The 25,318-nt window shown below is 46.2% G+C and overlaps 1 protein-coding gene across 1 annotated transcript in view; it reads left to right on the plus strand.

The window, feature by feature from the left end:
• Nucleotides 1–25,318, plus strand: part of PAPPA (pappalysin 1) — a 286,657-nt gene that overhangs the window by 23,419 nt on the left and 237,920 nt on the right. The window contains exon 2 of the mRNA XM_077305078.1: nt 11,182–12,250. Coding sequence (XP_077161193.1) covers nt 11,182–12,250 — 1,069 coding nt within the window. The remainder of the gene's footprint in view (nt 1–11,181; nt 12,251–25,318) is intronic.

Raw genomic sequence — 25,318 nt, forward strand, 5'->3', positions numbered from 1 at the left:
GTGAATTGTGATAAGGTGAAGATCAAGAGAACCTGGAAGGAACCCTTGTATTTTTGAACTGGACTGCTGGCTTGAGCAGCAGAGACAAAGTAAGTCTCTGCATCCTGTCACTAACCACGAACAATAAGCACCCAGCCCTGGCCTGAGGCCACGGATGCTGCTAACTTGGCCTTTCAGTGTCTTGTCCTTGCTAGCAGATTATGCAACCAGGAGAAAAAAAGGAGTGTGAGGACATTCTGGGCTTTGTGAAATGCTTGACCACATTCCATCGGTGTCAGCTGGGTTGGGATTGGCAATAGTCTGTGAGTAAGAGGCTGCCAGTGAGCATAGTCAATATTTGGGAAGATGAGTCATAGCTCAGTGGTAGAACACCTACTTTGCCTCAGGCAAACCCCAGGTTCAATCCCTGGCACCTCTACTGAAAGCATCTTGGTAGCAATAGAAGTGGCAAACACCTTCATCTGGGAACACTTTTTGGCAAGTCCAGGTTTCCTTTCCAAGACTAACAACCCTTCTGGGGGTCAGTCTCAGTCACTGAACACTGCAGGAGAGGAAAGATGGCAGCCCCTTTCTTTTCTGATCCCTGATCCAAGGAAGAGCCCCCATGAAGCAACCGTAAGGTAGTCAAACTGCGGCCCTCCAGATGTCCGTGGACTACAATTCCCATGAGCCTCTGCCAGCGAATGCTGGCAGGGGCTCATGGGAATTGTAGTCCACGGGCTTCTGGAGGGCCGCAGTTTGACTACCCCTGCGTTAGACTTTTCAAGACCCTGGGATGATTTGATCACAGATCTCTCAGCGTTGTTTCTGTTTTGGCCTTGTTGAATGTTTTTAGTTGAATGCGGCTTGCTTACTTGCTTGGTCCCCCCCCCCCCTCCCCGGGGAATCAGATTCATTCAATGGACTAAAAGGGCTGCCGGGCAAATGAGCAAAGTTTTGCTAGAAGACAAACCAAGTTAATAAAACAAGGATTTGGGATCCTGGGAATGCTGATAGGCTACTGCACTGAATGTAAACAGGTTTGCCCGTTTTTATGGCTGAAGAGTCACCACTTTCTAATCTTTGTGTGTGCTTGTGTTTTTTTGTTTTAAACAACATTTAAAAATATCATCAAGCTTGCTAATGAATTTCAAGCCTTCAGATCTTTTGTTGTTTCTGATAGATCCTTCCCACCAAGCCTTCCCCCCCCCCCCCAAATAGAAGCTTCCTCCACTGGGAAAATACTTTTTCTTTCTCAGGATCGAGAGGGAAGAAGACTTGGAGAAAGTTCCTTTTTTCTTTCAAAGGAGCCATTGGAAGGAGACTTGGAGAAAATGCGTCAGGGATTCAGCACTCTGAGTTTAGCAACCCTAAGGAGAGAAGAAGAAAAAAAAACACCAAAAAGAGTGAGGCCACCTTGTAGGGGTCATGTTACCCGAGATGCTCAGTCCCTTCTCCGGCAAGCGAGTTTCGGTTGCCGCTGAGAGGGTGGAAAGGCAGCACTTTGTCTGATCGAATCTTTATCTGGGGCTCTTCTCCCTCCCTCCCTCCCGACTGACTTCTGTCTCTTGTGCAAGTGCCTGTTTTTCTACAGCCGGTATTTGTTTTGTCTTGTTGAACAGCTGGACTGTCACTGGCAGCTGATTTGCGGCTGTCTTGTATCCGACAGAACAGGCACCTTATGTTGTTGTGGCTGAACTGAAATGTGCGCTTCTTCCTCGGGGTGCGGTAGAATGCTGAAGCTTCCGAATCATTCTCCGCTTTGTTACGTGTCCCCGCTGGCAATCCCAGAAAGCCTTCATAGGGGGGTTTTCTTGACAGTTTCAGCATGGAAATAAAGACTTTAATAGGGTTGCCAATCCCAACCCGTTGAGGCCTAGAGAGCTCCTAGTATTATTTGCTCTCCAGACTACAGAGATCAGTTCCTTGGTGGAAATTGCTGCTTTGAATAGTGGAGTGTACAGCCTCATCCCTTGTTGAGATCCCTTCCCTTCCCTCCCCAAGCAACACCGTCCACAGGCTCCACCCCCCAAATCTTCAATTATATTTCAGCCTACTACTGGCCAGCCAAGCCTTTAAGCAGGAGTGGCTGGAGGGAAGGTAAAATAGTCCAGGGGCAAGCCAGGCGGGGTGGCTCCTGTGGTACTACGAGCCTACACTGCAGGGGCAGCTTGGTGCAGATGTGGCCAGCAGAAACCAACAATGGATGTTGGCTCACCTGTTACTTCCTCCTGGACCACCACCAATTGTCAACAGGCAAGCATCTTGTTGATGGTGCCTCTGGTCAGGCCTGAACGCAGTAGGGACACCAGCCTCCAGGTGGGACCTGGGGATCCTCTGGAATTAGAGCTCATCTCAGGACTTCAGAGATCAGCTCCCCTGCAGAAAGTGGATGCTTTGGAAGGTGGACTCTGTGGCATTGTACCCCACTGAGGTCCCTGTCTTCCCTAGGCCCCATTCCTAAATCTCAGAAAGTTTCCCAACCTGGATCTATCAACCCTACCCCTCCATCCACTGCCAGTAGCCGGGGGGGGGGGGACCTGGCTACCTTATGCAGCCAGCTAAACTACTGGAACTTGACTTGCTCCGGACTGCCAGTGGACCACTGAGAACTTCCCTTATAAGATGAATGTCCAGTCTTCCCCTGAATAGGGTGAACAGTGCTATCTAGGGCAGTCTTTTTCAAACTTTTGACCATGGAGGAGCCGGTTAAATAATTGTTCAGGCTTTGAAGAGCCCTGGATGTCAGCTGGCCACGCCTCCCTGTCATGCCCCCAGAAGTGTCACGTTACTGGAAATGACATCATCACCCGTAATTAACAGGCAGGTTCAAAGAGGACTGAATGAGGGGAGAGACAAGAGGTTAAAGCGAGCACATAAACCATGAGAGAACCCACTCAAGTTTGAAAGGGGAAGCAATGGAAGCGGCCCGTTCCCAAGCTTGAGTCCATTAAAGTGGGAGGGGAAAGGCCGTGGACCCCTCCAGAGCTCCTGTGGACCTCCAGGGGTCAGTGGACCTCGGTTGGGATTCCCTGCTCTAGGGAGTAAAGGGCATGTTAAAGCAACTTTGCTGATGCTAAGGGTACCCAAAACTGCTCTGACCCTGGATGGGAGATTTTCCGGGAATCCTCCGTAGCCTGTCTTGAGTTCTGAGATGGAGATACAGTTTGTTTGTTCGTTCATTAATTCATTAATTCATTAATTCATTAATTCACTTATTTATTTTTTTGTTTATTTGTTTTTATTTATTTATCATTAGACTTCTATCCCACCACTCCCAAACAAGCTGGCTCACAACATCATAAAATATAAAATACAATATATAAAACACAGCATAACATATAAACCACATACAACAAGATAGATGGCGGTCACAATAAACCACAATAGGCCATTTTCTTACATTACTCTAGCCCCGGCTCTGCCCACCCGATGTAAATCTGGGGTGACGGTAAGCCCCCAGGGGAAGGACCCGTTCTTATCATCTGGTATACAGCTAGTATACCGCCTGGCCTTACCCAAAAGCCTGGTGGAAGATCTTTGTCTTGCAGGCCCTGTGGAACCCAGAGAGTTCCAGCAGGGCCCTCAGCTCTTCCGGGAGCTCATTGCACCAGGTGGGGGCCAGGACCGAAAAGGCCCTGACCCTTGTTGAGGCCAGGCATGCTTCCCTCAACAGATTCATACCCGCAAAGTGCCCTGCGGGGGGCAATGGCATAGAGATATAATTTAAATAAATATGAATTTGGAGCAAATAAATTCAAGTCCCAGTAGTTTGGCTGGACTTATAGGGTCCATTAAGCTCTAGGGTGGTCAATTTTCCCCTGGCCCATTAGCAGGGGGTGGAGGGATAGGGTTGCCAGATCTGGAATGGGAAACTTCCAGAGATTTGGGGATGAGACCTGGGGAGGAGATTGACCACAGTAGGGTACCCTGCCACAGAACTGGTCTAACAAGGTTTTGAAACTAGTCTTGGTATTAACAAGTTCTCTGATCATCATGAGTAACTAAAATTTGCTCAAACGAGTCAGATTTGCTGTACTTGCCCCAGCATGCATTGGGTCATTGAGAAAAAATTGTATGAATGGGCTATTACCCTCCCTGCCAGTGTTTTTTGTGCCGGAAGCATCCTACTTGGTGTTCTCCAAAAACTATAAGATTCGTATCCTTTGTTTTTGTGCTGATAAGGACCTTGTAAATGAACAGAATAACTCATTTTCTGGTCTTTGAAAGGAATGTCTCTCCTGCTGAGGCCAAACCACGGCCAATAAAGGTGAACAGAACTTCACTGATTTGTTTATAATTTTAAAAAATGTATTTAGAACATGCTGCCTTTCCATTTAAAATACCCAAGGTGGCTCACAGAATAAATACATGAATGTAATAATTTTAATAAATTTAAAGAAATAATTTTTGTTCTGTCTTTGAGGCCATAACAGGAATCAGCAGTGAAATGCTCCTGTGACAGTTTAGTATTTCTTTGCACCTCTATAAAGTATTCTGCGGAAATACATTTTCCTTTTGAGATTTCTTTTTTTCCTACTTTTAATTCCCCCCTCCCAGTCTCTGAACTGCTGAATTTGTTGACCTGTCATTCCCAAGATGATGATGATGATAATCTTTAAACCGCCCGTGGCGCCATGGGCGCCACGGACTAATCTTTAAACCGCCCGTGGCGCCATGGGCGCCACGGACTAAATAATTCGTTAAGCAGGGTAGAGGTGGGATTAGTCCGTGATGAGGAAGGGTCCAGATTGGACCCTTCCTGACGACAGACAATCGGAGGGACCAATCGGCAGGCGCAAAGCGCCTGCCGATTGGTCCCTCCGATTCCCAGCTCCAGGAACTGCGAGCTGCGCACAGCGCGGCTCGCAGTTCCTCCCGGCCTGACGCGGCGAGAGGCGCAAAGCGCCTCTTGCCGCGTCAGGCCGCCGACCCAGGGAGCCCCAGCTCCGGCTCGCAGTTCCTCCCGGCCTGACGCGGCGAGAGGCGCTTTGTGCCTCTCGCCGCGTCAGGCTGCCGCCAACAAAAGAAGCTTGCCGCCGCCGCCGACCAGCCCGCCGCAGACCAGCCCGCCAACAAAAGAAGCTCGCCCCCGCCGACAACCCGCCGCCGCCGACCAGCCCACCGCCGCCGCAGCCGACTAAAGTCAGGAACTAGCGCCCGCTGCATTCCCCTGCAGCGGGCTTGATTACTAGTAATAACAATAATAATGATTTTATTCTTATAGCTTGCACTTTCCTTAATGGCTCAGGGCAGGTAACAAGTCTTAAAAACAATCCACTATAGTGTACACTATTTAAAACAATCACATATGTATTAGATCATTTAGGTTTATAAAAGCTTTAATAGTCGCTTACCCACAATTAAAACCTGAATCCTCAGGGTGTAAATTGTGATGCATTTTTTCCCTTTTATGATGGAGGGACTTAGAGATGAGATGTTCAAGAGTTTTGCGACTTCTGCTGATGTTATCGGTTATTGTTGTTGGTGATGATAATTTACCTGAATGTTGTTGGAGCTTTATTAACTAAAATGCTGTTACAGCCAGACTGAGTCATCAAATTAAGATGTAGATTTGTCAATTTTAATCATCCCACCTAAAAAATGTGATAAACTTAATGGTGGTAGTGGGGTGAGGGGAGGGAGCCAAGGAACACGCAAGTTTATAATCTTTGAAACCTCTATCGTTATTGGTTCTGGCTTCATTTTATTGAAATGAGCTCACCTTCAGTCATTGATTCAGTGGTTCGATGTGTTATAGCAGCCTTTTCCAGCTTTCTTACCATTGAAGAACCCCTGAAACATTCTTGAAGCTTCAAGAAACCCCAGAAGTGGCGCAATCATGCAGAATATGGTTGGAAAGTATGGCTGTGTACACACCCACCTGCGGTTCGTCCCCTTCCCACCCCCTCCAGGATCATTTTGGGGCATTTTGGGAAAGGAGGGCAGGTCCACATGACCATATATGGTTAGGGGACACCTGGGAGTGCTTGATATTAACGGTAGCTAGCAACATGGTCCAGGAAAGGGAAATCACTGCATCAGGGCCAGATACATCCCACTAGACATTGGGAGGAGGAGACATTGTTGCTGTTTTCAGCAGCAGGTTTAATTTTACCTTCCCTTCACCAGGAAGCTGATCAAAAAACTAGAGCATGGTGTACCATTTAACAGATGAAAGTAAGAACCAGCCTGTAACATCTTTCATCTCATCCCAGGGATCACAGCCTGACCGCCCACCATTATGCACTGTAGAAGGATCTATCTCAGCTGTAGCCTTTCTTCTACTGAATGCCTGACCTCTTTTAAAAGCCAACAGGGCGTTGGTTCCTTAGGTTAAAGATCCACTGTACTCCATTCTGTTATGGACTGTGCAAAAGAGGCTTCGGGAGCTGCAGGGTGTGAAAGGACAGGCTATGTCCTCTAAGGCCCGGTTCAGGCTTACAGGAGAATGAGGTCGTGGAGTGGTCTGCAGCAAGGGAGACGAGGCAGCAGGCTGTGCATTCCAGCCCTGCATGTTCCTTTGCATTGAAAACTCCATGCAAATCCAAAACTATCTTATCAAAGTTCTACCCCCTCCCCTACTGGCTGCACAGGGAGGTGAATGGGCCCTGCTAACGCCCCAAAATAGAGATCTGATAGATTTACCAGTGACAGGGACCAGAGAACAGGTCCTGTACATCAGAAATGCTCTTAATAGCAGCAGGTCTCATCACTGCTGGTAACATACAATATGACCTTATTAACCTTAGCATCATAAGAAGAAACAGTTGGAAGATCTTTTCCAAAAGCCTCATTTCTTCTCACATCCTTAGCCAAGGTGCAACAGCTGCTACTCTTCTTCTCAGTGTGGGGACTCAACCAACCAGGCGCTCCATATTTCACTCATAAGCGTCTTTGCAAGCACAACGGGGAGGGGAAAAGAAGAATGACTGGGAAGTTGCTCTTTTTGAAAAAGTAGGAGGAATGTGCATTCTGCCAAAGGTAAAATAGGATTTATTTGGGGCCATTGTCTCTGGAAGGGAGCCAGCTTGATGTAGTGGTTAGGAGTGTGGACTTCTGATTTCTGCTCCCCCACATAAAGCCAGCTGGGTGACCTTGGGCCCACCACAGCACTGATAAAGCTGTTCTGACCAAGCAGTGATATCAGTGCTCTCTCATCCTCACCTACCTCACAGGGTGCCTGTTGTGGGGAGAGGAAAGGGACGGCGACTGTAAGCCGCTTTGAGACTCCTCCGGGTAGAGAAAAGCGGCATCTAATAACCAACTTTTCTTCTTCTTCTTCTTCTTCTTCTTCTTCTTCTTCTTCTTCTTCTTCTTCTTCTTCTTCTTCTTCTTCTTCTTCTTCTTCTTCTCTGCTGTTTGCTTCCAGGGAGAATCTGAAGGATAAGTTGTACTAGCCGTGGTTGTTACCTTAAATGTGCTGGGGTCTGAATTATTGAAGGATCATGTGGAAGAAGGTGACGGGGGGAAACCAAGAGGCAAAGTTATTCCCACCCTCCACAATAATGAATTAAAAAAAATATCCATTAGGGGTCCGGAGTCAAAATCTCCGACACGCAGAACTTGAGAAACTGCTTGTGTGGATCTCTCCTGAGTTTATCCAATTGCGTGGAACATGGGAATACTTAACCCAAATCTGTCTTGTTTAATTATTTTCTTCTGGACAGATAAAAGCTTCCTATAGGTTCCTGTAGAATATTTGCTCTTTCAAGCGTTTTCTGCCGCGACTTTGATACTAAACGATTAAAGCATGTGAGGGGGAAAAAACACAGTCCCAACCTTTAACTCCCTGTTCATGGGCCCCTGACTGCAGCTTTGATTGTTGACCTAAATTCCCCTTTCATAACTAAGTCCTGTCACCTTTGGTTGTATTCTCCCAGCAGAGCAAGCAATGACAACTTCCAGAAGTTATAGGGATTGTTATTTCCCCCCTCCCTTTCCCCCTTTTTCTTCTGGGAATGGGACAGCCACTTTCCTTCTTCTCCCAGAATGTGTTGAAAATAACAAAAAAAATCTCCCTTCTCTATAAGGGTGGAGAAAGTTCATTTTCCACGGTGGCAATAAAGATCAATTGTCATTATAAGTGAGTCTGCCATGTCAGAGATTAAGAGGCAAACAGAGACCTGCTGGATTTTTAAAGTTCTTTTGCTCACATCACCCATTGCCTGGCTGTAGCTGGCCTCCCACACTTGGTGGGGCTGCCATATTACCAGGTGGAGTGACAGAAAGAAAGGAATGTGAACTCGGTGGTTTTCTTCTAACCGACAAATTTCTGGCGCTCTCTTGCCAAACCCAGGTGGATGGGTGTTTTGGTGTTTACACACCATCAGCATCATAAGTAGCCTCTTGTGGCGCAGGGTGGTAAGGCAGGCAACATACTGTCTGAAGCTCTGACCATGAGGCTGGGAGTTCGATCCCAGCAGCCAGCTCAAGGTTGACTCAGCCTTCCATCCTTCCGAGGTCGGTAAAATGAATACCCAGCTTGCTGGGGGGTAAACAGTAATGACTGGGGAAGGCATTGGCAAACCATCCTGTACTGAGTCTGCCAAGAAAACACTAGAGGGCATCACCATAAGGGTCAGACATGACTCGGTGCTTGCACGGGGGATACCTTTACCTTTACAGCATCATAAACATATATGCTGAATAAGCACTTTTTAAGGTTCGGAAACCTTTATTTCAAAGGAATCTGCCACGCCCATAATTTCAGGAGGGTGGATGTGCCAGTGAGCAGCAGAAAGGCTAGGTTCAAGGCCAGTAGCACCTTACCCTGAAAGAGAACCCTTTCAATGCCAGCTAATTTGCTACTCTGAAGGGCTCCTGGTGTGTGTCAGATCTAAAAATGCTAACTGGAAATAGATCGTAAGTGTTGTCCAACGTTTGCTCTGGGTTGCACATATTGTTTGTATGTAACTGAATGGTGTATCATTAATAGTGCTACTCCCATACCACAGTCAAGGTGAATAGACTGCTGAGTGCTTTTGCAAAGCAATGGGGCGATGCCTGACCCTGCTGCTTGCAGCACGAATTTGATAGCTTTCATGTTCTTGGCAAACATTCGCTTCAGCCCGGATCTGAATACCAGTGCAAACCGACTTGTTTCCCCTTTTCCCTGTGCCCCCTTCTAATAAGCGGCAGCGCAAGTTTGGAGCCAGTCTCAAGGAGGTTTTTCTGAACTGTGTGCACCCCACAGATGAATAAACACATTACCTGCCTAACACTGGCATCTCTCTTCCAAAGGTAACAGGAAAAGGGGAAGGAAGAGCCCCTAGGAAAATAACGAGGCAGAAAGAGGAGGCTAAGAAATGCCTTTAAAAAAAATCAAAAACCTTAGCTTCATAGGTTTTGGGGTTGTTGGGGTTTTTTTTAGCCGAACCTATAAAGGGAGGGGATAAACTAAAATGAATGCTCTGATAACCTTTGCTCTGTTGATGCTCTCCAAGACCACAATGCTATCAAAGAATTGTTGATAGATGAGGGTTGAGACATTTCTTCAGAACAAGAAGGTGACGGGTGGCGTCAGCTTGAAGGAATGATGAGTTGCAGAGCCTGGGGTTGCTGGCCTCTGGGTGGAAGAGAGAGTGCAGAAGGAGAAGTATTCCCCTGGACTGAAGTTATCAATGTGTTATGGCTTTTCTGCAGAACTATGTGTGTGTTCTGAGGTTAAAGACGCTTTCAAAAATGCTTGCATCTGAACTTCACCCTGGTTTTGTAGCTCCAGAGTAGTTGGTCCTGCCTCTCTTGTTTCAAGAGAGTCTCCCTAATTTTGGAATTACAACCCCTGTCGGTGCACTAGAAATCTATCCTTGTTTCTCAAGTGGGCTGTGATATGTTGAGTGGATTTTCTCCAATGACTATGTTTGGGAAACAAAAAACCAAATTAAGGATAAGAGAACAATTAGTAATCACAGTTTAGGTTTTATATCCTCATCCTACTCTTGGTGCAGGAGCTCTGGGGAGATGGTTTATCCCCTTCCCCTGTTGTTTCTTAACAATAACCCTATGAGCTAGGCCAACCTGGAAGAAACCGTAACTGGTCCAAAGTTGACCAGTGAATGGCACAGCTCAATGAGACTTTGAACTCAGGGCTTCTTAATCCTAGTTCCACACTAACAATTACCCCACCCCGGATCTGGCCTGTAGGCTTTTCTCCCTGGTCTGCTGTTTTTGTTTAACAAGGGAAGGGAACAATCAAAGGGGATTTTTGAGCCTCATCCAGAAGATTAGACCAGTGGTCCATCTAATCTAGTATCCTGTCTCATACAGTGGCCAACCAGTTCTTCTGGATGACCAACAACAGGGCAAAGAGTCCAAGGCCTTCCCCTGATGTTACCTTCTGGCTCTGAGATTTAGAGGTTTAGTGGCTCTGAATGTGGAGGTTCACCTCAGTAACCGTGGTGAGAAGTCGTTGATAGATTTCTCCTCCATGAATCTGTCTAATTCCCCTTTCAAAGTTCAACACAGGGTTGAACTAAATGAACCAGTGGTCTGACTGCGGATAAAATAGCACCATCTTCTGATGCACGTGGGCTAGCAGCAGTTGGCCTAAGGTTACCTTTGGACTTCAGTGCAGAAGCAAGATTTGAACCAGGGGCTGTCTGATTTGTAAGACTCTCTCTTCTCACGTCATCCAGTTGAGGATGAAAGATGGTTCTATTTCTAAATGGATATACTAGACAGATGCAGTCTGTTTGCCATCAGTGAGCTGTAATGTCATTTCGTCTGTGAAGCCAACCTGCAAGCATAAAATGGATTAAGCCTAATGGCTGTGGGATTTCCCCAAAGAACCCATGGACCCACAGTGTTGTGAGGGTGCTGAGAATTACCCAATTAGTACATGTCTGCAGGAGTTGGTTCATACGAGTGACGTCAAGCTTCCAGTTCAAGTAAAGTTAATGTGAAAAGCTGGAAACAGCTTTTCATCACTAAGAAATTACAAAGGAATGTTGGCTCCTGGACAAAGAATGGGAAATCCTTGTCACATCCTGGGCCTATAGCAGGTCTTGACCTTTGGTTCAGTGCTGGGGGCTTCTTTCCCGTTTATGGCCTCATGTTTAATGGGAGAGTTCAAATTCCCTCTGGTCCTATATCAAGTGTTTCAGTATAATTATTACCTTTCTGACTTAATGCAATAGAATAATCTATTTGTCGTATGTCATCCACATTTACTTCTCTTTCTTTTTTGGGGGGGACACTTAGGACTGTATGACAAATGTTCGTACACAACCCGTGATCGTGGATGGGTCCTGGGGATTAACACCATCAGTGACCAAGGGAATAGAGACCCTCGGTATTTCTTCTCCTTGAAGACGGACCGTGCCCGGAAAGTTACTACCATCACCGATCATCGTAGCTACCTCCCAAATCAGTGGGTTCACCTAGCTGTTACCTATGACGGACGCTTGATGAAGCTTTATGTGAATGGTGCCCAAGTGGCCACCAGCGGAGAGCAGGTAGGGAGCATCTTCAGCCCTTTGACCTTGAAGTGCAAGGTGCTCATGCTCGGAGGGAATGCTCTGAACCAGAATTACCGAGGCTACGTAGAACACTTCAGTCTTTGGAGAGCGGCCAGATCTCAGAAGGAGATCCTGTTGGACATGGTCCAGGTGACTCACAAAGTAGATGCTCCTCTACCTCAGCTTGTTTTCCAGGAGAATTTACTGAACGTGAAAAACACCTGGTCTCCTATGAAAGATAGCCCTAGTCCTCAAATTGAGTTCTCTTCCCACCCTGGCTATCTATTGGATACCAACCTGGTTCCCCCTCTGTGTGGGCAGACTGTCTGTGACAACGTGGAGGTGATTGCCAGCTACAACAAGCTCCTGAGCTTCCGCCACAAAAAGACAGTACGCTACCGGGTGGTGAACATCTACAATGACTACCATCGAAATCCAACAGTCAGCCGCCAGCAGATCGAGTTTCAGCACCAGCACCTGACGGAGGCCTTTAGCCCCTATAACATCACCTGGGAACTGGAGGTGCTGGAGATCAAAAACTCCTCCCTCCGACATCGCCTCGTCCTGGCTAATTGTGAAATCAGCAAGATTGGAAATGATAATTGCGACCCTGAATGCAACCACACCCTAACAGGGTACGATGGAGGGGACTGCCGGATTGTGCGCCATTCCTCGTTTAACAAGAAGAAGCTGAACGGGGTGTGCGACATGGATTGTAACTATGAGCGGTACAACTTTGATGGTGGGGACTGCTGCAACCCCGAGATAACGGATGTCACCAAGACATGCTTTGATCCAGATTCTCCTCACAGGTAGGTATACTGTTAAGCAACTGAGGTCCTCTCTCTCTCTCTCTCACTCTCTCTCTCACTCACTCTCTCTGTCTCTGTCTCTGTCGCTGTCTCTGTCTCTGTCTCTGTCTCTGACTCTGTCTCTGTCTCTGTCTCTCTTTCTTTCTCTCTCTCTTTCTCTTTTTTTTGCTAACAACATAGTATAATTATTGTTTAAACTGGACTGTGTTGTGGGGAAAATAAATGTGCCTCATAGCCTCATTTTGACCCTGGGTGGGAACTCACAACACTCCTGAACATTTTCAGGACACAGTATTTAAACAATGTGTTTCCCATGTGATTAAGGCTAGGTTGAACAGTCCATTTGCTAGATTTTATTGGAGAAATTAATCTGGCCATGCACACATTGGATTGTATGTATATAAACCTGTTCAGTGTTACGTCCTCCGGATGATTATAGAAGTAACTTGGAGAGGGGAGGTTTGTTTTAATTCCCTCCTTTGCTGTCCAGCAAACAGTCAGAATAATATATTGTCTGATCTGTCTCACACTCAATCCCGTATTGGTACATACATCCTCTGGGAATTCACATGACCCTTGAATAGTCACGATCTACTCACTTGGTTTTTGATCTTGCTTTAAAGTTACTTGTAATTAATCCAGCATATGAGTGACTCATCACCTTGAACACACATGAGGACCTTGTGTTTATATAATTGCTCCATAGGCTCATTATGAGCCTGGTGGGAACAACCCAGAGTGACTTCCAAAGCGCCTTGCCATGAGCATGAGGGTGACATCAATTCACCTTCAGGGGCTACTTGAACCAGTTGATGATGGAAAGTACCATAAAATTGCAGCTGATTTATGGCAACCCCATAGGGCAAGGGTAGCCAGCTATGGTTCTCCAAATGTCTATGGCCTACAATTCCCATGATGCTATGCCAGAAACATCCTGTCAGGGGCTTCTGGGAATTGTAGTCCATGAACATCTGGAAAACCACAGTTTGGCCACCCCTACCTAGGGCTTTCAAGCTAAGAGATGTTCAGAGGTGATTGCCATTGCCTGCCTCTGCATAGCAACCCTGGATTTCTTTGGTGGTCTCCCATCCAAGTACTAAACAGTGCTACTTCCAGAATCTGACAAGATCAGCCTGGCCTGGGCTATTTAGGTTAGGGCACTTGGACCAGTTATGGGCTTTTAATTGACCATTTTAGATTAGATTGTTGTTGTTAGGTGCAAAGTCCTGTCCGACCCATCGCGACCCCATGGACAATGATCCTCCAGGCCTTCCTGTCCTCTACCATTCCCCGGAGTCCATTTAAGTTTGCACCTACTGCTTCAGTGACTCCATCCAGCCACCTCGTTCTCTGTCGTCCCCTTCTTCTTTTGTCCTCAATCGCTCCCAGCATTAGGCTCTTCTCCAGGGAATCCTTCCTTCTCATGAGGTGGCCAAAGTATTTGAGTTTCATCTTCAGGATCTGGCCTTCTAAGGAGCAGGCAAGGCTGATCTCCTCTAGGACTGACCGGTTTGTTCGCCTTGCAGTCCAAGGGACTCGCAATAGTCTTCTCCAGCACCAGAGTTCAAAAGCCTCAATTCTTTGACGCTCGGCCTTCCTTATGGTCCAACTTTTGCAGCCATACATTGCAGCTGGGAATACCATAGCCTTGACTAAACTCACTTTTGTTGGCAAGGTGATGTCTCTGCTTTTTAGGATGCCATAGCTTTCCTCCCTAGGTGCAAGTGTCTTTTAATTTCTTTGCTGCAGTCCTCATCTGCAGTGATCTTGAAGCCCAGGAAAATAAAATCTGTCACTATCTCCATTTCTTCCCCATCCATTTACCAGGATTAGATTAGCAAATAGCTGACTAGCAGTTGCTGGGCAGGAGGGGCTGTCTTCTGCTTTGCTGAAATAGGTGCTCAGACATCCCAACACCGACCTATCATGCAGTAAAAGTTGTGTCACATATGTTCCAGTGACACAATTAGAAAAATACAGTAATACAATTTGGTGTCTAAACTTTGAGTTCTGTTACTGGAGTGGAAGGGGGGGGGGGTCCTCAGCTCACACATGACTTCATGAACTTCTTTCATGTCTCTACCAGCACTCTGATAAAGGTTTATTACTAACCAGATGTACCCCTGCCTTCCCCCCCCCCCCCACTTGTTCTTCCCATCAATTCTGCCTCAGTTAGTGATATTCTATGAATATTGTGTCCTTTTGTCTGTCAAATGGAATCATTCCCCAGGGTGACGAGGAGATGGATTTTTACGAGTGTTTTATGCTTGCAGTAAACTAAATCAGAATGTTAAAATGTAGGCTACAAAACCTGACGAATTGTCACTGGGGCATTCGAGTTAAAATGCAGGTTGAAGAAGGTGAGGGAGGGAATCACACGGAGAGATGAATTCAGATAACTTCTTTATTTTGTTGTTGTTGTTGTTGTTTCCTAGTGTCTTCCACAGTAATAACTGTCAGTTGGAAGTACATGTATTTATTAGCTGAGCTTTAGAGCAGGGGTAGTCAACGTGTGGTCCTCCAGATGTTCATGGACTACAATTTGCTTAAAATAATCATCACATTATCACAGGAATCCTTTCAGCATTCTTGTTCAGTAGACCAGGATCATCCTCCTCAATAAAACAGATGCAGGGGTAGTCAAAACGTGACCCACCAGGTGTTCGTGGACTACAATTCCCATGAGCCCCTGCCAGCATTTGCTGGCAGGGGCTCATGGGAATTGTAGTCCATGGACATCTGGAGGCCCACAGGTTGACTACCCCTGCTTTAGAGCATATCTGATGTTGCTTCATTTATAGGGTTCTTCTCTATTGTATGTCAGGAAAATTCCCACTGGAACCCCTTCTGAAAGTCTTCAAACATCTTTTTATAAAAAATGCACATGGCTATAATGTCTCTTTCACAGCCGTTGTGAAATCTTTCCAACAAGTGCTTTTTCATTGGGGGGGGGGTGATGATGTACTGTTGTTCTTGGGTGGATGGAGCTCTTGCCGTATCTTCTTCTTTTCTTACTGATGAACCCTCAGGGGGCGGAGAGGAACGAAAAAGATGAACAGAGAAATAAACTTCCCCTGCTTGTAACAACAATCTTTTTTTCACACCTTGCTAGAACTGGGTCTTTATGAGCTGCTGCTGGATAAATGGCCTGTTCTGACCTACCACAAGGGGTTGGCAGCAGGGTTTTATGGGCCTTTATGTGCCAATTGCTATTACGCCATTCCCTTTCTCGTTATGCTTTTAATCCCGCTTTTATGTCAAGGAACTCTGCCCCCTCCTCCCGCTTTATCCTCAAGACAAATCGAGAAGGAATGACTTACCGAAGGCTGCTCTGTGAACTTCATGGCACAGCTGGCATCTGAACCCAGGTCTCCATGGGTTGGAATCCGTGCCTTATGAGGAATGGTTGAGAGCCTGGAGAAGAGGAGGCAAGGGGTGATAGGCAGCCATTGTTGAAGAGCCTAGAGACAAGGACTAGGAGCAATGGGTTCAAATTAGGGGCAAGGAGGCTCCACTTAAATATTAGGAAGCGTTTTCTGATGACAAGGGCTGTTCATAGATTGAATGAGCTGCCTCTGAGGGTTGTGGAGTCTTCTTCAGTGGAAGTTTTCAGGAGGAGATTGGATGAGGGCCTGTCAGGAACGTGTGATTTTTAAGTTCCCGAGAAGGTGGGTGCCTAGGCTGGGTGGCCCCTTGTGGTTTGATTCCCTCTACATGCGGCCAGCTGAGTGACCGTGGGCCTGTCACAGTTCTCTCAGAGCTCTCTCAGCTTCACCTACCTCACAGGGAGGGGAGAGGAAGGGAAGGTGATTGGAAGCCGCATTGAGACTCCTTCGGGTAATAAAAAGCAAGATACAAAAACCCAGCTCTTCTCAGCTCAATTGCTCAGCTAGTCCAGTTTGGTCCATACCTGATTCATTGTAGGTGTTTTGGAATTTGTAAAGAGCTGTATGCTAAACAAATCCCTGGCATGTAGTAACAGTCATGGTGTGGCCTGTCAGACAAGGACTGGTGAGAATCAGATAGGGAAGCCAGTCCTGAGATGGGACCAGGGTTTTACAGTTCATCTTCAGGCAACAGAGATCAGTTCCCCTGGAGAAAATGGCTGCTTTGGAGGGGGGACTCCATAACATTATATTCTACTGAGGTACCTCCCTCCCCAAATCCTGTTCATTCCCGATGCCACCTCTGAAGTCTGCCCAACCCAGAACAGTCAACTGTATTCTCAGTAGTTTAATTCTTGCTCCGATCTGCTCAATCTTCCCATTTCTGTTACGGTTGTGCTCTCAGTGGAACAGGCTTCCTCAGGAGGTGGCGGGTTCTCCATCTTTTAAAATTTTAAAAAGATGGGTAGCCATCTGATGGAGAGGCTGATTCTGTGAAGGTTGGAGGGGGGAGGCAGGTTCCAGTGTACGAGCGATAGGGTTGTGAGTGCCCTGCATAGTGCAGAGGATTGGACTAGATGACCCAGGATGTCCCTTCCAACCTCTATGATTCTAGGAGTTGGGAATTCTCAAGTTGGCCATATTTTACATCATTGTTTTGTTCTGGTCATGAACAAGAAGGTGATCCCATGTCGAGAGGGCAAAGCTTTATGTGCCGCCAGACATCTACATCTGCCTGTTGAATCAGACTGACTTTTTTGTACTGCGCAACCCCTCATTTGGGTCCATGTGTGCGCGTGTGTTTTTAATAGCCCAAAGAATACGGCTATTAATAGAGGTTTACCAAAATATAAAACTTGCCCAAAACATAACAGGGAAACCTGTGGGGAACAATTCCATGTTGAATGCTGGCCAAGAGATGTAATAAAATTAACTGCATTGAGGAAAGGGTGGGATCAGTTTCTTGGATAAATATGTGATTTCTGTCCTGTCTCTCCACCCCCCCACCCCCACCCCCATGGCCTGCTATTAGTGTGAGCAAACCTGATTGGCGAGTCAGCTTCTTTTTAGAATAAAATAAGGAAATGGTTGACAAAGAAACTGGACAAAAATAGAAACTGCCGTTTTTGGACGTGTTTTTGCCTGTGAAATGGTCAGCCAAGGGAAGTAATGGATCCTTCTTTCACTCACAGAGCTAAATTTGGGGTCAACACGTGCAGCCAGTAGTGGTTTATCCAGGTAGCACATGTGCTATGGCTCCACAGTTCCAAGGACCCAGCATGGTGCCTCCCCCCAATCCCATGGCTGAGTATGAACAGGTGCTGTTGTCAGAGCTGTGAGTCATGAGTGGTAGAATTATAGAATCATAGAATTGTAAAGGACCTCATGGGTCATCTAGTCCAACGCTCAGCACTATGTAGGACACCCACATCCCAATTGCTCATCTCCTGTAACCTGCCACCCCTTTGCCTTCACAGAATCAGCCTCTCCGACAGATGGCTATCTAGCCTCTGTTTAAAAATTTCCAAAGATGGAGAACCCACCACCTCCCGAGGAAGCCTGTTCCACTGAGAAACCGCTCTAACTGTCAGAAACTTCTTCTGGATGTTTAGATTTCTTTTGAATTAATTTCATTCCATTCAGTCTGGTCTGTCCCTCTGGACAGGCCTTGCGGATCTATAAACCAGACTGGCATACAGCGCAGGTCAATGCTGATTTCTTTTTTTTAAATAACCCTCAAATCCTATGACATGTGTGAGAAAGCACATAAGCGAGTGAAAAAAGCATTCCTTCCAGTCATTCCAAATATTAATTACATTAAATTAATCTATTTCTTGGATTTATATGCTGCTGATCCCAGACCAGCTGGCCAAACTGTTATTGACCACTGTTGTTATATTACACTGTTTGATACCATTTCCACTGTTAAATAAATTTATTGAATGTTCATTGTACTGAACTGGGTGCATGAGTTATAATGTAAACTGCCCTGAGCTGAAAGGGTGGTATATAAATATAATAAACAAACAAACAAACAACACAGAGATGGGGGGAAGTGTGCAGATGATCAGGGAACCTAAGAACGACAACAAACGGAAACATACCCCAGTTCTGGAATTAATTTTTGAAATTGATTAAGCCAACTTGAATAAATTATGGAATACGGCACAAAGCAAGCTTTTAGAATAGTGAATGGACTCAATTGGGGATATTTGCTCATCCCCCTGCAGCTCTATACATGGGCCACTGCAGCTTGACACAATCCATCTGATCAGGGTGCAAATATTTGCACATTGGTTCTTGTGTACAAAATACAAATGGAGCCTGGCATGGAACAAAGGCTTTAATGGTTAAGGATCAGGCATCCTTGAGTAACGTGTCAGCGCTGGTGTAATAAACCTTCACCTTACCACCCTTCATTGTGCTTTCTGACCAAGAAAGTCTTGTGTGTCACTATCCAGGGGCTTATCTGAATCCACTTCCGCATTAACTGCATGGTACAAAATGGCCTCCCCTCTGCTCTTTGGATTCTACGTAGTCGCCCATATAATTGTTCTTGGACTATGATGCTTCTCTCCACCTACGTTGTATGGTAAAAGAGATGTGAGTTTGCTAGGCTGATTGAACTTAGGGGTGAATCCCCACTGTTGACCCCAGTCCCCTACCCTCAAGAAATTGAGGTGCAAGAGCAAAAAAAAAAAGCCTGGAAAATAATCTCCATAGCGATGCTCTAGGAATTTCCCTATGTCTCTATGGTCTTTACCATACAGAATAGGGGAAAGTCACTAACAGATTTCTAGGTGTGATTCTTATATTTAAACAAATACCAGGACACATAGAGGAAAGGTTTCCAGGACTGTAGATGAAAGATGACCTGACTTAGATTTGGAGTATGTCCCTCTTTACTAGGAACACTCCCTATTTTCTGTAACATACTCCTGGTTAATTTATTGTCCTTGCATTGTCCTCACTCTGATCTGGGCTATTCAGATCAGCCCAGTCTCATCAGATCTGAGAAGCTAAGGAGGTTAAGCCCTGGCTAGTATTTGGCTGAGAGACCACCAAAGAATACCAGGGTCATGACAAAGAGGCAGGCAAACCACTTCTGATCATCCTTTGCCTTGAAAACGTTGTTAGCTGCAACTTGATGGCCAAAAGAAAAAAAGAAGAGAGAGATTAAGGGAATAGCTGTTTTTATGCCAACTTTTCATTACCTGAAGGAGTCCCAAAGCAGTTTACAATCACCATTCATGTCCTCTCCCCTCAGCAGACACCCTGTGAAGTAGGTGGGGCCAAGAGAGTTCTAACAGAGCTGCTTTGCACAAACAGCTCTAAGAGAACTGTGAAAAGCCTAATGTGGAGGAGTGGGACATCAAACCTGGCTCTCCAGATGAGAGTCCACCACTCTTAATACATCGCAGTAGCCCAAAATTGCCCCCAGTTTGATGTAGGGCATAGCTTATTGACCGAGTACCTGCTTTGTGCTGAGAAGATTCAGTCTTTGGCGTCTCTAGGTAAAGGATGTCTGGTAATGCACTCTGGAGCACCCATTTGTTAGAATAAGTAATACTGGGCCAAGGTTTGTCTCAAGAACAAATTATTGTTTTGAATACAGAAGATCCCAGATTAGATCCCCAGAGATCCCAAATTAGATCCCCAGAAAAGATCCCACAGAACAAGGCCTTTTCCTACATGCGGCCCTGGAAAGCTGCTGGTGGTCAGGTCAGAAAACACAGAGTCAGGTCGGCCAGTGGGATGGCACAGAAAAAGACATGAGTTACCAACATTTGTGCCCAGGAATGCCATGGCACCCTCTGGCACCTTTCCTGACACTTGGCAAGTGGGAGGGGCAAAGTAGGACTTTTCCCCTGCAGGGCTTCTGGCTGGCCATTGGAAATCAGGGTTGTACACTTCAGACACCGAAGTGGCCGTTCCAGCCCAGCGCTGGCTGCTTCGGACTGGAATGGCCGCTTCAGTGGCTGAAGCATACAACCCTATCGGAGATCCTATTGGAGATCTGTTTGGCTGTGCAAATTTTTGTTCCTTCGGCAGCAGCTACTCTGACAGCCTGTGTGAAGTCAAGCTGGGTGGATTTACCAACTCTGATCAGGTAGTCATTTGCTTAAACTCATGGTAAGAAGGACATTTGAATTGTAGTGTTCTTTAATTACTATATACGTTTGAGGGTTTGGTCAGTTTTTGGTTCTTTTAAATTCTGCCTGGTATTTGTAGCTTTTAAAAATATATAGATACTAGATTTAAGGCCCGCTGTAGTGAAATACAGCGGGTGCTAGCCCGCCCCTTTCTCCTCCCACATTGCCCTTAGCGCTTTATTACTACCGCTTCCGCGGAGCGGTTTACAGATATTTGAGTTTCTTGTTTTGATAACAACAGCCTATGGCTATCAGCAATAAATCAGCTTAATGAAGTGAAACATGCAAAGGCTGAAAGTGGTTTCCACAGCTGCCTTGAGATGTCATGCTAACCTGTGGTTTCCAAACTATGGCTTGATTAGAACCTGGTTAGTTTTGACATTGGAAGGTTACACAACACAACACAATGGAGAAAGGGAACCAGGCTATGGAAGTCATGCTTGGAATGAAAACGGGAGTGTAAGAAACATTTATTTATTTTTAAATGTATTGACCGCCACTCAACAAATTCAAAAATATATATTAAAAAAATTAACTCCCACCCATTTCAGAAACCTTTCCAGGGGCGTCGAGAAACGCCAGGGTTTCATGAAACCCTGCCGTAGAACAATAAGAAGGGGAGTGGGAAAGTACGACTTCATGGTTAGATGGAGTTAGAATTAGCAAGGGTTGTATAAATAGCCAGGTATTCCGTCTGAAATCCATCATCCTAATCTGGCAACAGAGTGTGGATGACATAAGAGGTCAGTGGATAGCAGGAAAGATGGGATCCAGCCTACTGTGTGGGAGATGTTTCACTGGCTCTGATTCCAGACCTGTTGAATAGAAGATGCAGCTGTCGGGTCTCGTTATCCCGTTCCTCCCCACCCGCCTCCCACCACCACCACCACCATTCTGCCTTCCATGCCACAGAATGAAAACTCACATTGGGAAGAAGTCTGCAAACACACTTGGGAGGGGAAACGCATGCAATCTGGCGATTTGATTTCTGCATCCCCAGTGGCCTCTGAGCCGCCTGTAGACTTTTCCTTTTGCTAATGAGACTCTAGCAGGGGTGAGCTTTAGCTGACGTCCTTGCAGCTCTGTGACATTTCTGGTGGCTGTCTCGTGGCATCGCTGGATGTCTCCATTTTTCAAGCCGACCCTGTGGTCTGTGGCGAGGGTCTCTGGTATGGAACTATACCTTTTCCATATGTCTCATCTCTTGGCCCTCGCGAAGAGATGCGTAAAGGAAATATTCTAAGGACAGTTAGCAATGCTTTGATCTTCATCCAAGATTGGACTCATGGCTTTGAAATGCAGCTTTGGCAGCGCTGGAGTCTGGCTTTTTTGGCATGGGCCCATGTGACTGACATAACATTCTCCGTCATGGGACCCCAATAACCTTGAGAAGGCTAAGCATGGCTCACAGATTACGCTGCAGGAGAGGGGGAATTACCCTTCCTCCCACTAATGGCTATTCCACGCTACGTTAAGCAAAGACAGCAGCCACACTGGTTGGCTGTTTGTGATGACTGGGAAATCTGTCCTGGGAACTTGCACAGGTCAAAGTAGGTGGGATGCAGGAACTGCATGAACCCCCAGGATGTGTGTTTGGCCCTGAAGAATCAGCCACAGGAGTTATGAATGGAAGCCACGGCAGTGTTTGTGGGGTGGTAATTCTCCTCCCCTGGCTGTTTCTCAAATTGAAATACTCCTCCAGTTGCTTGTAGGGAGGAGGAAAAGACCAAAACTACACAAGATACTTGGTCTTTCTTTCTTTCTTTCTTTCTTTCTTTCTTTCTTTCTTTCTTTCTTTCTTTCTTTCTTTCTTTCTTTCTTTCTTTCTTTCTTTCTTTCTTCCTTCCTTCCTTCCTTCCTTCCTTCCTTCCTTCCTTCCTTCCTTCCTTCCTTCCTTCCTTCCTTCCTTCCTTCCTTCCTTCCTTCCTTTCTTTCTTTCTTTCTTTCTTCCTTTCTTTCTTTCTTCCTTTCTTCCTTTTTTTTTAACTAGCTTGGGGAGGGCATTTTTGTTCAAGGTAACGGCACAAAAGAAGAGTTAATCCTGGATACCTCTGTCTTATAGCCTTCGTCCATAATATGAAACACTTGGGAGAGGATTGGGGCACTCTTGATAGACCATGCTGTAGAACCCACATGCAGACCTGTGAATTGGTGGAAAAGACTCTTCTCCAGGGAGTCTTTCTTTCTCATGAAGTGGCCAAAGTATTTGAGTTTCATCTTCAGGATCTGGCCTTCTAAAGAGCAGTCAGGGCTGATCTCCTTTAGGACTGATATTTTTATTTGCCTTGCAGTCCAAGGGATGCTCAGCCTTCCTTTCTTTGATGCTCAGCCTTCCTTTCTTTGATGCTCAGCGTTCCTTATGGTCCAACTTTCACAGTCATGGCCATCTTAGTAAAGAGTAAAAAATAAAGTACGACCTTAGGCAGGACTATGCAGATCTGGATTTTCCTGTCCACATGTCAGCCACCTTGGCTTTGCGGCAATTAGAGATGCCAACCTCCAGATGGGGATTGGGGATCTCCTGGAATTACATTTTATCTCGAGACTACAGAGATCAGTTCCCTTGGAGATCAGTTCCTGCCTTTACTACTACTAGAGCCAGTTTGGTGTAGTAGTTAGGAGTGTGTGGGGGAGCGCAGAATCGAACCTGGCATGCCAGATTAGAAGTCCGCATGCCAGGTTCGATTCTGCGCTCCCCCACATGCAACCAGCTGGGTGACCTTGTGTTGAGAATCCCTAGTGGAGGGAAAAGGAAAGGCCTTGAGTGTGAGAACAGGACTGTTACAAATGTGTCCCTGTGAATTTACTTTTCAAATGTTGGAGGGTGTGCTATGGCTGGCAGCTGGGTGGGATCAGTAGGGCTCGTTTCATGTTTGTTTAGGGCCGGCCAAGTTCCTTCGTCTGGGTGAGCAAAAGCTGATGTCCATTTCAACAGTAAAAATGATAGGTTGGGGATGCTGCAATAGAGAAGGCCTGGCTTACTGTCCTTGCTTGCTGAATGATTAATGGGACTGAGGTTGGCCTGACCTGGAAGAGCTTGTATAGTGTTCTCAGCCAATCAGGAAACTGGACAAGAGCCAATCAGAGCCTGGGGAATCCTGTGGCCTGCAAAGAATGTTGGACAAAGCTGTGATCTCGTCTGGTGGTGAAAGCTGTCCAACTGGCTGGGGCTTTCCATCCCTTCTTTGAGTCCCTCAAGACTGGGGTGCTTTTGGTTTTCTCTCATAAGGGTGACACAGCTGGCAACCATGGGCCATAATGTCACAGCTTGTCATGTTTTCTGGTCAATGCTCATCTTCCTGTCAACCCCCCACCTCCACAATTTTTAACTTCACCCTTCAAACCACAACAGCATGTAGATTTGCCCTCCCTGTTCTTCCCCTCAGCCTTAGACACTCTGCAAATTCCTGTATCAGCCTGTACCACAGTGTGGGCCAAAACTCAGAACAGGTGTACGTTTGTGCAACTGCAAGGGTTTTGAAAGGGGGGGGTGGATTCAGTTGCGCAAACTAGCACCAGATGTGAACTGATGTCTTGCTTGTTTCTCAAGTTGGAGTCAGAGGTGTTTGGCTGCGGAGGAGATGAGGGAGTCAAGGATTGCTACAATAGGAGTGAATTTTCAACGCCAGCCCAAAAGCAGCAAGTGCGGATTCTGGTTACTAAACTGGAAATGTCATTCTTTAAAGACATGTGTGGGATTTGTGTGTGTGTGTGTGAGAGAGAGAGAGAGAAAGAAGGAGGGAGGGAGGGAGGGAGAGAGAGTGCAGCTATCCGCTGGCAATCGACTTGTGGATAGAAAAACTGAAAAGATTGCCAAGAATAAGTATGCAATAACCTCAGGAGGAAGTGTTAATATTTCACGACATATGCTCAGTCCCTATTTACTAGGGACAAGACTCTATTCTGCAACTGTTCCTCTTTCGTCTTATAACTAAGTTCTGGGCGAGGCCTTGCAATCTGAATGGCATGTGTTATTCTTCAGGGCTCCATTTGTCCTTCAAGGGTCTCCAGCAGTTCAGTCTTGGAGTGTATCTTTAAGCCAAACACAATCACTTAGAGGAAAGAGAAACACAAATCAGAAGGGGAGATAGAGGCCATTTCACGGTAAATGAATCCAGCATGTGCAAGGTAGAGCAGAGCAATGTAAGTCTCCTTGGTAGGATTATTATTATTTATTGTATGGCATGTGTGTAGTATAGCCAAGAGATCCTAGGCTTGTCTGTCAGCCAGTCTAGAGACGTTCTGAGATGGTTTGCCATTGCCCACCTCTGCATCATGACCCTAGCTTTCCTTAGTGGTCTCCCATCCAAATAGTAGCCTTGGTTGGCTGGCCCTGAAGGTGGCAGCAAGATGTGAGCTGATCACTTGGTCTGTTCACTTCATGCCGAACAGCTGTGAGCATCCGCTGAACTGGTTTGCATTGTGTTCTCCCCCAACTGTGACTGCACTAAGACACGGCTAATTGAGACGGATCAGTGGTGGTTAGCGTCCGTGAGGACGATGTTGAACACCAAAAGGTAGGATTTTGCCTTGAGTGAGGATTGCTTTATATAATTTATGAGTGATCAAATGATCTATTTGAACCACTGAAAGGAGCGGTTAAGCAACAGGGATGGGAATAGTAGAACTCATTTGGTGTAGACCATTAGCATTGCTTAGAAGATACAACCATAAAATGAGCTCTGTTGGATTAGACCAGTAGTCCATTTAATCCAGGATCCTGTTAACCAGGGGTAGTCAACCTGTGGTCCTCCAGATGTCCATGGACTACAATTCCCATGATCCCCTGCCAGCAAATGCCTCCATGGACATCTGGAGGACCACAGGTTGACTACCCCTGCTGTTAACTACAGTTACCCTGGAGGGCCAGCAACAGGGCATAGAGGACAAGGCCTTCAGTCCTGGAATTGAGATTCAGAGGTTTAACGCAGGTTCCCTTGAATCATCATGACTAGTAGTCCCTGATGGGCTTGTTCTCAATGAAAGCTATCTACGCCTGTGCCTGTCGCTACATCTTCTGGCAGCAAATT

This window comes from Paroedura picta, chromosome 12 (genome assembly GCF_049243985.1).
Source record: "Paroedura picta isolate Pp20150507F chromosome 12, Ppicta_v3.0, whole genome shotgun sequence".
NCBI classification, from domain to species: domain Eukaryota; kingdom Metazoa; phylum Chordata; class Lepidosauria; order Squamata; family Gekkonidae; genus Paroedura; species Paroedura picta.